Below are 14,468 nucleotides of genomic sequence, written 5' to 3'. Positions count from 1 at the left end.
GCCTTCGCATGGTTCCGCCCGGCCCGGCCCACGCCCCCCCGCCCCCCCTCCCCCAGTGGTCCCGCCCGGCCCTGTCAGCCCCTGCCCGTTGGTCCGGTCCGGCCCGTTAGCTTCCCCCTCGCTGGCCGTGTCCACACCCCCCTCCCGCCGCAGTGGTGCCGTCCCCGCCTCCCCCACCCCGCCCCCGCGGTGGTTCGCTCCACCGCTGAGGAGGAGCCGCCGCCGCCTGCCGAGCCCGCTCCGGCCCCGCTCTGAGGAGGCGCCAAGATGGCGGAGGGCTGGGGAGGTGGGGAGCGGGAGGTACCACCTCCTCGCAGAGGACGGGGGCGGGGGAGAGCCCCGGGAACGGGAGCGCGGCGCTGGCCGCCGGCTCGCCCCGGTTCAACCTGCGGCAGGAACAGGGAGGAGCGTAGCACGGCCGGGGCTGAGAGAGGGGGCAACGGAAAGGGCCGGAGAGAGGGAGAGGGGGAAAGCAAACGCCCCTCCCTTCTCCTCTTCCCGGAGATGGTCTCGCCCAGTTGGCGTGACGCGCCCGCCTCAGGCCACGCCCCGCTCTGAACGGGCCAATAAGCGGCGAGGCGCCTGGAATTATGAATGGGCTGCTCCGCACGTCACGGGCCGCCGTTTAAAGGGCGAGGAGCGGGGCCGGGACCCCCCCGGAGGCAGCACTGGGGCCGGGTCTTTCGGGCCGGCATCAACGGGGAACGGGGCCGCTGCTGCCCGTGACATCCCCCCCGGGGCCCTCGGAACCTCCCCTGTGGCGGGGGGGAGGGTGCCCCCGCCCCTCCCACTCCCAAAAGCCACAAAGAACATCTGAAAATGACAGTAAAGTGTCTTAATTTAAAAAAAAAAAATAGTAAGATGTACACTGCTGTACATATAAGATCTACACTGCTGTACATATACACACTACTTACATTACAAAAATCTCAGAGAAATATTTGCCGATCGGGTTCTGCTCTGCTCATCCCCCTTCCCTTTGGGTCAAACACAGTGGAAATCTGTGTGTGACCAAATAACGGCTACAAATATTTCCCAGTCCCGTCCAATGTCACCCTCCCAGCCCACGCCTGCCACAGGGACCGCACTGAACAGGATTTTGTCCCTTACTCATGTAGCTTTATCAGCTTCCATGAAATTAACTCACATGTGATTTTGTTCTGCTTTGATTTTTAAGAACTAACAAAAATAGGTCTATGGCTCTGTCTATAAAGAGCTCGGACAATCTGCCCAGTGTAGAAAGCAGTTACCACCTGGCATAGTTTGGTAATAACAATATACAAAGATGATACCCATTCAAGGTGGAGAGAGAAGGAAGAGATCTGGCAATATGTTAAAAACAGAATACAAAGGCTCACGAGTTCTCCAGCAAAGGTTTGCTTGCACAGTCATACTCATTATAAATGTATTCACAATGCCAGAAGTCCAGAACGCGCTGTGGGCTGCAGCACAGGAATCCAGCGCTGCTTTGGGAGACGGTAACTGTGTCTGGAGGGAGCAGTGAGCCTGTGCTGGAGGTCTCTCACCTCTGGGAATAAGTGTCCATTTAACTCCTGCACAGGAGCCGAGGAAGAACAAGTTTCATCTCTGCATAAAGTTTTTTTCCAAGGCAACGGGAGTCCTTTGAAGGGAGTGGATATTGCGTTTCACCCGGTCTTCTAGGGTGGAAGTAGATGCACTCTCGAGTTTTAAGCGACTGCAGAAAATTAAACCAAAGAAAGAAATCAGAATCTCCTTCCAAACATTATGCCGTTTCTAGCAGGATTCACCATCCCCAAGTCACCTACCTAAATTCATCTAACAGAGAAAACAGCCGATCATTTCCTATTCAAGTCTGCACTGAAAGAACTGAATACCTTTGAGTTTGGCTTGTAACAGATTCAATGCCTTATTTAAGGTCAGTGCTTAGAAATATATTTTCAGTAGCTCTCCAGCCTCTTCCACCTTCCAAATATAACTAACTGTTAATTACAAACGCATCCGTCACAGGGGACTTGATTGCTTTCTGTGAAGCAAACGAGGCAAAAGCAATGTGTTCCTGAACCGAGGGCAGCGGCCCTCTGGGAACCCGAATGCTGGAGCTCATGCTGTAAAAGACTACGACAGCACAGGAGAGAGAAGGGATCCTTGTGACCGCTCACTTTCTTTTACTGCTTCAGATCACACTGCTGTGCTTTTCTGAACCACCTCCTCATGCCCATCTCCCTCTTCAAACAACACGCCAATCAACGCAAAGTTTGGCAGCCCAACCAGTTGCTTCTGCACAGGGAAACACACAAAAATCTGTCTCCATTTGCTCATGGAGAAAATCTATTGTGATTTTAAGCCACCCTCATGTGATCCCACTTCTGGGCAGCTTCAGGAATTAGGCATGCTTTCTCCTCTGATTAATTAATAGAGCCTGGAAAATATTGTGCTACAGCAGCTCCAAAACACACAACACGGCCATAGGATCTGGAAGACCTTGTGCCGCTCCAATTTCCTTTACCTGCCACGTGCACAAGGGACTGTAAGTGACCACTTGGTCTTATTTCGTGTTGAGCACAGGTTTCTGTCCCCCAAGCTCTTGGCACACAGACTCCCAGGGGACTTGCAGGCCTAAAACTGTTGCAAGCTCCTAAAACTAGAACTTTTTATTATCTGCCTGTAAAACACTACTAGGGCTTTCTACAGGATGGCAAAAAATATCTGATCGCTGGTTTCTGAGTCTGACCACCAAGGCCATCATAGAAAATTCTATCTTCTGGGTTAAGAACAGAGTCTGGGAACAGCAGATGTCACTGGTTCTACTGTACAACACAGCAGAGATGGATCTTATACCATAATCTGAAACATCTCAAACGCTGAGGCCATCACTCACTCCTGAGAAGCTGTGGCCTGTATTTCCCTTGAATGAAAAAGCAGATAATAAAAGACACTCACTGGAAGAACTTCCCATCTCGGGAGTCGAGTTTCTCCAGCTCTCGCTCCAGCTCCTCCTCCTTTTGGTGTTTTCGGAGGTTGTTCGCTCTCTCCTCTTCCCGCCACTTGGCATTTTCCATCATTTCCTGGCGTTTACGCTCTAGTTCCTCTGGAGAGATCTTTCTGTTTGGGTAGAAAACATCACTGCTGTGAATCGACAACATGCTGGGCCCCACCCTCCTCCTGCTCTCCATTCTTTAAGATGATTTACAATCCCTGAAATTAGGGGTGTTTAACATGGTTTTTTCTTTGGTAGCCAATCAGCAAAGCTTGTATGTACATGTCTAAATGTTCTGCTTTACCACACCCTCAAAAAAGTCTGCTTCCCTCCTCTTTTCAGCCTTTTTGTTTTTAATTGACTGGCAAGATGATGCTGTCAAGGTCATATTTTCCCAAGGACAGTGAAACAGAATGCTTCTAGTTAACAGTCCGTGGGACAAAGACTGACTTCACATCACTGCCTTGCACAGTGATGCGAGACACATGGAGAACCAGAACCACGTGAGTCGGTTTGGGAACCCGTCCAAGGTGTTAACTAACAATCAAGCTCAAGAGCACCAAACCGAGCTCTTTCGGACTCTGCCTGACTTTCTGGACATCCGATCCAATCTATTTCCGTTAATGGAATAAAATTTGGTTCATAGATTACACCCAGCTGTTTCACAACCACCAGGGAAACCTCCGTCCAAAAGCCCAGGAACAAGATGTTGCTTACCTCGTGTAACCCGGAGTATGCTGTCGTCGATAGCTCTTTTTAGGGGAAGGGCTTCTAGCTCTCCCTTTCTCTTCTCGATTGCTGTGTCTGTAACCCAGAAATACCCTCTTTTTAGGACAGATGAACATTATCATACCTCTCAACTCTCCCTGGATTTTTTTTACACATTCTGAAACCAAGACATCCCCTGTAACTGCAGGACCTGTCCACTTGGAAAACAGATTCTAATGACTCTCAACATACTGTAATTTTCCGTCTATTTTTACTCAGTTTTAATTATTTCATCCGTAAACAATAAATACTTGGTGCCTGATTTTATCAGCATTTAGTAAAGCTAATTCAACAGTTATAGGCACCTTTTAAGGAGAATCGTTAGCCCAAAACAAGTACACTCGTAAGCAATACCTAAAGGGTGTCCCAAATGAAGAGTGCAATTGCAGACAGCGCGTGCCCTCCAGGAGCTACCCTGTGCGCTTCTGCACTCTTGCGCAACCGCACAGCTGCTGCCTTCGCGCCCAGTGCTGAGAAATAATATGGCCAGGACACTACAGTGGTCAAAGGAGACTGAATAAGAGGGATTTTGATTCTAGAGAACCGCCCCACCAGCAGGTTTACATTATCCGAGTCAGCCACACTCACTGTTTACTGTGTCTAGAAGGAGATCTTGACCCCCTGGATCCAGACTGGTCTGAATTCTTCCTGCTAGAGCGTCTCTGAGGAGAGCGGGAATGGCTCCTGGACCTGGAGCGATCCCGGTGCTTGTGGGGGGCCCTCTCCTGGCCGGCAGCTGGAGAGCTGCGGGACCTGTGGCTCTGCTCAGAGTCTCTAACCTGGAATTCAAAAGTGTCTTTCAGGAGAGATGTCTTATAAGAGAACAACAATCTACGGCCGCAGAGACCTCAGACTAGGCTAAGTGCAGGAAGGAGCGTATATTGTGGTTTGCATTTAATTACCTCATGTCCTAGGTTCTTATTAACATCTGTGTCTAAAAAGATTATTTCTGTATCACGTTCAGTAAACTAAACTGCCAAGACAGCCAAGCAGAGTATTTGAACACGTGTGACGCTGAAGAGAAACTGAATAAAACTTAACTTGAATTCAGAGCAGACAAAAATCCTACCAGGATCTGAACAACATTGTTTTCAAGGCTTAGATAGCTCCAAATTGAATCTGAACTTTATTATATCACCCCCCCCTCACAATCCTCTTCTGGCCGCTGAAGCATCTCGAACAAACTGCCAAAACTCTTGCTCTTCCCTAACTCAGGGCACTTGCTACTAAAAGAGCTGTGCGAAACACACGGACTTACTTGTAAGCCATATCCTGGGACTTTGAAAGGAGCCGGTTTCCAGGAGGAATTGTTTATCCTCTTCTGAGACCTGAAGAGAAAACAGAATAGTACTTTTGAAGAAGATGAAATTCAACAATATTTTTTTAACATTAAAATGTCATAAAAATAATTCAATGATGAAAAAATACCGAATTAACATATAGAACCATTTAGACAAATTAAGAACGTTAATTAGAAAGATAGAACTCAGAGAGGATTAGAAAGAGACATGAAAAAAACCAAACAAATTAACCAGGAAACATGGTATTTTTACTACAAAACCTTGAAACATACTTATTTTTGCTTCGCTCCTCATCACTACTGTCACTTTCACTGCTAGAACTGCGACGTCGATGTTTCTTGTGCTTCTTCTTCTTATCTTTCTTCTTCTTTTTCTCTTTTTTATCTAAACTGTTTTGCAGCTATAAAGCAAGACACCATTTCATTAGCAACAACTATCGTTTCTACACTTGGGCAGTCAGTATCACAAGGCAAAATAAGAGTTCTCTGCGGAAAAGCTCCTGGAACAAAACCTAAACCATTTAACAAGGTCCTCTCTCAAGACTAAAGAGCTTAATGGAGTCTTCCCTAGTGTCAGTTTGGTATCGGTGCATGTCAAATCCTATGTCTGCAACCACTCTGTAGTACTAAAGCAAAAACCAATCACTAGCTAAAAAAAAAAGCAGACCAGAAGAGTGTGAAGAGTAAAATAACACTGAATTTGAAAGGAAGAAAAATTAATTCCCACTGAGAGACTGGTAAGGAACTCTGATCTATTCTATCAGGACTATAGAAAGATGGATTTATTCTGTTTTTCTGTGAAGGAGTCAGAAAATGGAACTCAGCTCCTTATCTAAATGATACTCATTTTGACCCATGATTCTGCCCTTCGTTCAGTGTATTCTGTGCTTTGAATCTGTAAAGGAGTACTGAGATACACTTACCAATTCTTTGATTTTCTTCATTTTAACAGGGTTATTCAAAACTTCTCTCTTCTTTTCCTCCTCCCTCTTTCTAAAGCAGGAAGAAAACAGTACTAGTTTCAAACAACTAAAAATATCCTACTTTCATTAAAGATACCAATCAAATGCAAGCTCTAAAAACACATAAAGCAGGAAAACGTGCAAGTTTTGTACATTCAGCAAAACAGACCCAGCTAAGAAGGAGCCTACCCTTTCCTTCTCCACTTAAGAGTGCAACTAGTAGGGTAAACAAGAATTTGTTCCGTCACCATCAACCTGCCAACAATGCTAATAAACGCCTGAACACTGAGAGCAGACCAGATACGCTCACATACACATAGAAGGGTGAGCTGAGCTGGTAGAGATGAATCAATGCAGAGTAACAACCTTTGCATTTATATGTATTTACCAACTTACAGCTAGATGATCTATATGAAGATCATCAGCTTGTTCAGGTGAAAAAATCTTAGGTTTGAAACCAAGTCAGCAAAATTATCTAAAAGCAGCAAAGTGACTCAAATATGTTAGTTGACATTATGGTGCAGTATCTAGAACACATAACCGAAACCCTACTAGTCATGTAAGTGGCCGGTGACCGCTCTGCGGCCGGGACTGCCACCTACAGCCTGGAGCTGGCCAACTGGCAGACACAGCTTTGACGAACAGACAGAGTAGAAGACTTTACAAAAATAAATGACAGCTCTTAGTGAGTTGCTAATATTGATGCTTTGCTTCATCTACTACTGCTTTAAGCTCCACATTTAGTACCTTATCATGAAAAGTGGATCCTCCCGGATTTTGTTTGCCATATCTAGGACAGAATTGGCACCCGACTTGGCAAAAATGGAGCCCGGGAGAAGTCCTGTCTCATTGGAACAGCCGGCATCCTTGTCTTCCGTTTTCTCAAAGACGTATTTGTCCACAGGGCGACCCATAAGATATTCCTCTCTGTTCACCATGCCGCCAGGACCCTGGTACATCCACTCCAACTTCTCTTCTCTTTTCCTATTGCAAACAAGACTGTCTTATTTGCCTTCTCACAGTTCTGAATTTACGTTTTAAGGCACTGGCTTATAAAGGTGAGTGGAAATGTTTTCTCATCACAGACATTAAACCCATGGCACTCTCAGGGGCACGGGGAGCGCCCACACCACCCCACCAGGCAGCGCTTGGCCCCAGAGGACGGCCAGGGCTGGTTACTACCAGTCTGTACCACCAGCACCCCCTCACCTGACGGTGCCCATGTCCTCAGCGTATCGCTGCATCTCCTCCCGTGCTCGCTCCTCCTGCAGCTCCCGCTGCAGCTCCTCAATCTTCTTCCGTTCGGCTTCATGCTTCTGCTCGGCTTTCCACACCTTCTCCACATTGCGCAGGGTCTGGGGGTGCCAGCTCTTCTTCAAGTTCTACAGGAGAGGGGAGGCCGAACCGGGACCGTTAACAGAGCACTGCCAAACGCCGCCCGCGGGTCCCTACAGGCCTTCCCGCACCAGTGGCCACAGGGAAGGCCCCGCTCACAGCCGCGCTCGCCCGCGGCCCGCCCGCTGAAGGGGACACGATCGCTTCCGAAACACCGCCATCCGCTCGCACAGACGGCCGCCGGCGGACACGGACGCAGGCCCCGGACAGCCCGCGCCCCACGCGCCCGTCCCCGCCCGCGCCCCACGCGCCCGTCCCCGCCCGCGACAGTCTCCGGAGCCCCGCGGGCGACTCTCGGCCCCTCCGGCCCCGGCCCCGGCCCCTCCTCACCAGGTCGCCTCCCCCCATGGCGGCGGCCGGGACAGCGCTTCCCCTGCGGCGACCGGGCCTGCGCGGGCGTCATCAACACGCGCCGCGTCACCGCCGCCTCTTTCGCCCGGCGCGGTTCACAGGCGTCACTTCCGCCGCGGCGCTGAGGGGACCCGGCGAGATGCCGGGCGAGGGCGGCGCAGTTAGGCACAGCCGGCCCCGCCGCCACTCCCGGAGCCGTTCGGTGAGAAAAAAAAAAGCAAAGATTTACAGCACTAGCGTGACCGTCCGGGAAAAGGAGCCGGTTGAACGGCGTAGAGCGCAGGGGGCTCCCCCCGCCCCGCCGGTACCCTGCGGAGCGGCCCGGTGGGGCGGTGCCCGGGCCCGCAGGTTGGTTTCTCTCCTTTCGCACGCCAGTGGCCGATCCCCGGGGGCGCAGCTCGGCGTGGGGCGACCCCGAGCGAATCCTCCCGGGCAGTTCCACATGGCGGTTACAGGAGGTGATTGACGGGGCGAGTCTGTCGGGGTGTTATTACCGCAGTAACAGGGTGTTATAATTCCAGAGCGCCCGTCCCGGCTGGCCGCGTTCGCTGCCCAACCGCTGCCGCGGGACGGCACGTAGAAAGGGCCCCCCCGCAGGGTGTGGGTGCCTGTGGCGGCGCCCGGGGCGGGTTAGAACCGGTGACCTCCCGGTTCCCGGCCCCGCGCGCTGCCCCTGCGCCACCTCCTCCCGCCAAGCCCCGCCCCCCCCGCCCGGCCCCGTGCCGGGGCGCAGCTCAGGGGTAGCGCGTCCGGCTGCGGGGCAGGGGGTCTCCGGTTCCAGCCCCGGGGAGGGGGACGCGGACACAGGTACCCAAGAGCAGCGCTCTCATTCAGCAACCCAACCACGCACTGATTTATACATCACAGCCCCAGGTCCCTTCGGGAAAACACTTCAGCAGAGATGCCCTTGTCTAGAAAGGCAGTATACACATTGTTTACTGTTTAATTAACAGCAATTACCTACACAGGAAAAACTAGACCAGCAGGGCCAGCTTCTTTGTGTGTACGTGCAGTATTCAGGAGCAGAGGGAGAAATGTCAAAGTCTGATTTCATCCCTGGTCAAAGACCACCAAGTGATTTCTAAACCCTCAGGGGGTTAAGAAAGTGCCTCCAGAGTCTGTCTGTGAGGAGACTGTGGAAGAAGAAAGGGCTAAAAAGCAGCTAAAGAGGGGGCACCTGGAGTTGAACCAGGGACCTCTTGATCTGCAGTCAAATGCTCTACCACTGAGCTATACCCCCTCGGTTTTTACCTGCCACAAGGAGATTTTAAAAACATTCACATATCGAGAAAAGTTTTTATGTCCACTGGTCTGATTCTCATACTTGACAGCCCCCTGTGCCTGCCAAACTCTGTGCAGAGAATTACTACAGAGAATCCTAAACAGAGACAAGTGACACAGACAGCGAGCAGTTACTCACACACTGCACAACCCTGCAGTTTCCTAATAGTCAGGACCTTGAATAATGGAGATCAGAAACCAACCTTCAGTGCACAACACAAGCTCACGAGACCCAAGAAGAGCTCTCCATCTTCTGAGAGACGTTTTGACAAAAGAAAGGTTGAAGGAGAGGAAAAGAGGGGGCACCCAGAGTTGAACTGGGGACCTCTTGATCTGCAGTCAAATGCTCTACCACTGAGCTATACCCCCTCGGCAGTGGGCCTTCACTGGGACAGTTTAAAAACATTTATAGCAAGAAACAAGTGTCTATGTCCACTGGTCAGATTCTTGCATTTGACAGCCCAGCGGGTCGCTTCACGCACCTGCCGAAGGCTGTACTAAGAATTATTGCAGAGAATCAAGACCAGACAGAAGTAAACAGTGAGTATTGTCTCACAGTGCACAACCTTTGCAGCTTTCTTATAGTCAGGGGCTCAGTAACTTCAAGGTACTGACGTACTTCAAGCTCAGAAACCAACCTTCACTGCACAGCCCAAGCTCACAAGACCCAAGAAGAGCTCTACACCTTCTTTTTGTGGGAAATTTTGGCAAAAGGAAGGTTGAAGGAGAAGAAAAAAGAGGGGGCACCTGGAGTTGAACCAGGGACCTCTTGATCTGCAGTCAAATGCTCTACCACTGAGCTATACTCCCTCGGTTTTTACCTGTCACAAGGAGATTTTAAAAACATTCACATATCGAGACAAGTTTTTATATCTCCTGCTCTGATTCTCATACTTGACACCCACCTGGGCCTCTTCAAGTGCCTGCCACGGCCTGTGTGGAGAATTACTACAGAGAATCCTAAACAGACACAAGTAACACAGACAGCGAGCAGTTACTCGCACACTGCACAACCCTGCAGTTTCCTAACAGTCAGGGCCTCAGTACCTTCAATGCTGAAGCTCAGAAACCAACCTTCAGGGCACAACACAACCTCATGAGACCCAAGAAGTGCTCTCCACCTTCTTTCTGAGAGAAATTTTGGCAAAAGGAAGGTTGAAGGAGAAGAAAAGAGGGGGCACCCAGAGTTGAACTGGGGACCTCTTGATCTGCAGTCAAATGCTCTACCACTGAGCTATACCCCCTCGGCACTGGGCCTTCACTAGGACAGTTTAAAAACGTTTATAGCAAGAAACGAGCGTCTATGGCCACTGGTCAGATTCTTGCATTCGACAGCCCCCTGAGTCTCCTCATGCACCTGCCAGAGGCCGTACAGAGAATTACTGCACAGAATCAAGACCAGAGAGAAGTAAACAGCAAGTGCTTTCTCAGAGAGCGCACAACCCCCGCGGTTCCCTTGTGATGAGGGCCTTCGTACCTTCAACACTGAAGCTCAGAAACCAACCTTGACTGCACGGCCCAGGCTCACAAGACCCAAGAAGAGCTCTCCATCTTCTTTTTGTGGGAAATTTTGGCAAAAGGAAGGTTGAAGGAAGAGGAAAAGAGGGGGCACCTGGAGTTGAACCAGGGACCTCTTGATCTGCAGTCAAATGCTCTACCACTGAGCTATACCCCCACCTGCTGAGCACCTGCCCAGCACCAATCTCATTCTTCACTCCCAACAATCCCAGCAAAGATCCAGAAATTAATCCCGGGACAAAAGAGCAGCTTCTCAGGAAATACTCATCTCTCTCCTCACAGACACCCCACTGATGCTCCTCTTCTCTTGTGGCAATTGGCTTCTCCACCTCTCCCCAGCACCTGATCAAACGGAGAACGGCGCCCGTACACAGTTTATGGGAAAAGCATGGAAATAAAGAGCTGCAACGCAACTGTTTGTGGAGAAAAAGAAGGAAATGGGGAGGGGGCACCCGGATTTGAACCGGGGACCTCTTGATCTGCAGTCAAATGCTCTACCCCTGAGCTATACCCCCACCTGGGCACTGCAGCCCGGCCCGGCTCCTCCTGGCCACCGACCGGCTGGCTCCGCTGCATTCCACTGCCTGTGCTCACTGCACCCGCAGCACTGCCTCTCACGGAACACACCTCTCATCACCCTCCTTTCACCCTAAACACCACCACACCTCTCTCACCACACTTGCACACACACTCCTGCACCCAAGCTCACCACTTCCCCCTTCGCTTTCTCAAAAACATCCCACCCTGGACAGCCAGGAACACTGACAAACGCTGACTCCAAAACACCGCTGAAGGCCCTCAGCTGCGCCTCCGTTTGGTCTCGGCGTGTGCCCTGCCCTTAGACAGCACACCAGCCTCCCAGGGGAATGACCTGCCCAACACCTCCCACCCTGACCACAGCCGCTCTGTCCTCCCTGACTGGCAGCCAAAGGCAGGGGATGCCGACAGAGAAACACCCGGCGCGTTTCAGCCAGCTGTCGTGCCGTGCCCTGCCTCAGGAAGTCTTCATGCACCAGAAACCCAGCACAAGCTGTTAAAATAGATCAAGGGGGAACACCTTTATTTTCGTGGTGGCTCCTTACTCGTAAGCAGGTCTCTGCGTCTCTCCCCAGGGCTGAGGATCAGCTCCTTCATCACCAGCGCGCTGGAGAGGCGGCCACTGCTCTCAGAGACGTCCACTTCAGCTGCAGGGTCGGCGTGCTCCAGTGACAGCCAGGGCGCCTCTTGTACCCTTCCGGGGCTTCCAGGGCTGCTGGGAAGAAGCCACGTCTGCTTGCCTGCTCTGAGGAACGGCCTGTAGAGAAGAGAGCGGCCCTCAGTCCTTGGAAGTCCTTTTACAGGTTTTGCCTCCCCACCTGCTGCCAGTGCACAGCTCCCGGTTATCCAGTGGGATTGTCTGAAACACTATTTTAGGCCACAATATTTCGCGGATTCACGTTGCTTAGGCCAAACAGCTGTTTAAAAGCTTCCAGGTTCATTTTTATGTGACTGTTTCTCAAACAAAGCATTTGACTCCAGACAATTCCACGTGACGAGCTGTGACAAGTACATGTACCTGCAGCTCCCAAACTCCCGGTCAGGACCCTCTGTTCTCCCTCACAGCTCTGGAATGAATCCACCATTCTGCCCTTGTCGCCGGTGCGACCACAGCGCTGCGAGAAAGAGAGTAAGAATAAAAATCAAGGACTAAAACAGGTAGCAGTAACGGGGCCTGGAGAAACCATGCAGGAGCTGGAGGAAGAGGGCATATTTTTGAGAGGCAGATATCTGCAACCCATTGCAAACTGTTGCAATGTCCTAAAGGAATTTGGAACAGGGCCGTACAGAGAAATAAGCCTGAAAACTGGTTCTTTATTACTGGAGTGCCCGGCGGTGCAGATCCTGCTTCCCTACACGCATCTGCATCAGCAGAAAAAGCAATTAATGACGATGTGGAGACAAGAATCGTTAAATCTTGCAGGACAACTACACTGTGCAATCCCTGGTACATCCACTGCAACTTCTCTTTTCCTACTACAAAGAAAGCATTTTTGTTTCTATCCCAGGCCTCTAAAGCCTTGTGGAGTTCAAGGCACCAGCCTGGGAAGCTGAGAAACATCAAAGGCACATTTCCATATCAATGGAAACATTTTTTGCATCAGAGATGTTAAACTCATAACCCCTGGCAAGGGAACTTGTTTTTTAAGGTGAAGTTGTATGTGACACCTACAGAGAAATGCAGATGACATTTAACTTAATGAAACAGGAAGAATTTAATTATACGCCTCTTCTACAAGCGTGGCATCGCGTGGCCGACTCACTAATGACCGTTCACAGTCCGTTATTAGCAGAGCCACGACAGTTACAAAGCCACGAGTACATTTAAAGAAAGCTGCCCTGCGCACAAACCAAAGCACCGGTGTTGTGCGGACACCCCCGCACACCCCCCCGGGGCACCGGGAGCCCCCGCAGCGCCTCACCGGCCGTTGTCCGGGCCCTGAGATCCCGCCATGCTTCCTCCACCTTCTCCCGCTCGGCCTCACGCTTCTCCTCGGGTTTCCGCGCCGGGCCGGGGACGCCAGCTCCTGCTCACGCTCTGCAGGACGGGGACGCCGAACTGGGACCATTAACACCGGGCCGCCTTCTCCCGCCGGTGGCCATGGGGAAGGACCCGCTCACAGCCGCGCTCGCCCACCACGGCGGCCAGGCCTCGCTGAACGGGACACGATCGCTCCCGACACATCGCCACCCGCTCGCACCGACGGCCACCGGCGGACACGGACGCAGGCCCCGGACAGCCCGCGACTCCCGGGAGTGTGCCCGGAGCCCCGCGGGCGACTCTCGGCCCCTCCGGCCCCGGCCCCGGCCCCGGCCCCTCCTCACCAGGTCGCCTCCCCCCATGGCGGCGGCCGGGACAGCGCTTCCCCTGCGGCGACCGGGCCTGCGCGGGCGTCATCAACACGCGCCGCGTCACCGCCGCCTCTTCCGCCCGGCGCGGTTCACAGGCGTCACTTCCGCCGCGGCGCTGAGGGGACCCGGCGAGATGCCGGGCGAGGGCGGCGCAGTTAGGCACGGCCGGCCCCGCCGCCACTCCCGGAGCCGTTCGGTGAGAAAAAAAAAAGCAAAGATTTACAGCACTAGCGTGACCGTCCGGGAAAAGGAGCCGGTTGAACGGCGTAGAGCGCAGGGGGCTCCCCCCGCCCCGCCGGTACCCTGCGGAGCGGCCCGGTGGGGCGGTGCCCGGGCCCGCAGGTTGGTTTCTCTCCTTTCGCACGCCAGTGGCCGATCCCCGGGGGCGCAGCTCGGCGTGGGGCGACCCCGAGCGAATCCTCCCGGGCAGTTCCACATGGCGGTTACAGGAGGTGATTGACGGGGCGAGTCTGTCGGGGTGTTATTACCGCAGTAACAGGGTGTTATAATTCCAGAGCGCCCGTCCCGGCTGGCCGCGTTCGCTGCCCAACCGCTGCCGCGGGACGGCACGTAGAAAGGTATGGGTGCCTGTGGCGGTGCCCGGGGCGGGTTAGAACCGGTGACCTCCCGGTTCCCGGCCCCGCGCGCTGCCCCTGCGCCACCTCCTCCCGCCAAGCCCCGCCCCCCCCGCCCGGCCCCGTGCCGGGGCGCAGCTCAGGGGTAGCGCGTCCGGCTGCGGGGCAGGGGGTCTCCGGTTCGAGCCCCGGGGAGGGCGACGCGGACACCGGTACCCAAGAGCAGCGCTCTCATTCAGCAACCCAACCACGCACTGATTTATACATCACAGCCCCAGCCCCCTTCGGGAAAACACTTCAGCAGAGATGCCCTTGTCTAGAAAGGCAGTATACACATTGTTTACTGTTTAATTAACAGCAATTACCTACACAGGAAAAACTAGACCAGCAGGGCCAGCTTCTTTGTGTGTACGTGCAGTATTCAGGAGCAGAGGGAGAAATGTCAAAGTCTGATTTCATCCCTGGCCAAA

General features: G+C 52.6%; 1 protein-coding gene, 1 long non-coding RNA gene and 2 other non-coding genes across 5 annotated transcripts; 1 reads left to right on the top strand and 3 right to left on the bottom strand.

Moving 5' to 3' along the window:
• Window positions 1–820: 820 nt before the first annotated feature.
• CWC25 (CWC25 spliceosome associated protein homolog) lies at window positions 821–13,375 on the bottom strand. 2 transcript variants are annotated; one of them, XM_054224137.1, is made up of 12 exons: window positions 12,994–13,375; window positions 12,090–12,186; window positions 11,592–11,828; window positions 7,199–7,371; window positions 6,737–6,973; window positions 5,951–6,020; window positions 5,301–5,428; window positions 4,986–5,055; window positions 4,316–4,506; window positions 3,677–3,763; window positions 2,923–3,084; window positions 821–1,696 (listed from the first exon to the last, which is right to left on the bottom strand). In XM_054224137.1, exons 4-12 carry the CDS (start codon window positions 7,231–7,233, stop codon window positions 1,582–1,584), a joined length of 1,095 nt encoding a protein of 364 aa, XP_054080112.1. In that variant the 5' UTR covers window positions 7,234–7,371; window positions 11,592–11,828; window positions 12,090–12,186; window positions 12,994–13,375; the 3' UTR covers window positions 821–1,581. The 2 variants fall into 2 exon arrangements, with proteins under 2 accessions (XP_054080112.1, XP_054080111.1); XM_054224136.1 differs by lacking the exons at window positions 11,592–11,828; window positions 12,090–12,186; window positions 12,994–13,375 and adding an exon at window positions 7,715–7,866.
• On the top strand, window positions 8,004–10,947 carry LOC128919134 (uncharacterized). The gene is made up of 2 exons (XR_008469836.1): window positions 8,004–8,083; window positions 10,817–10,947. It is a non-coding gene; the product is annotated as an uncharacterized LOC128919134 (long non-coding RNA).
• TRNAC-GCA (transfer RNA cysteine (anticodon GCA)) lies at window positions 8,904–8,975 on the bottom strand. The gene has a single exon. It is a non-coding gene; the product is annotated as a tRNA-Cys (tRNA).
• On the bottom strand, window positions 10,620–10,691 carry TRNAC-GCA (transfer RNA cysteine (anticodon GCA)). Its single transcript has one exon. It is a non-coding gene; the product is annotated as a tRNA-Cys (tRNA).
• Window positions 13,376–14,468: the final 1,093 nt, after the last annotated feature.

This window comes from Rissa tridactyla, chromosome 19 (genome assembly GCF_028500815.1).
Source record: "Rissa tridactyla isolate bRisTri1 chromosome 19, bRisTri1.patW.cur.20221130, whole genome shotgun sequence".
Classification (NCBI taxonomy): Eukaryota; Metazoa; Chordata; class Aves; order Charadriiformes; family Laridae; genus Rissa; species Rissa tridactyla.
Note: the sequence above shows the minus strand (reverse complement) of the source record. Positions and strands in the feature narration are given on the sequence as shown.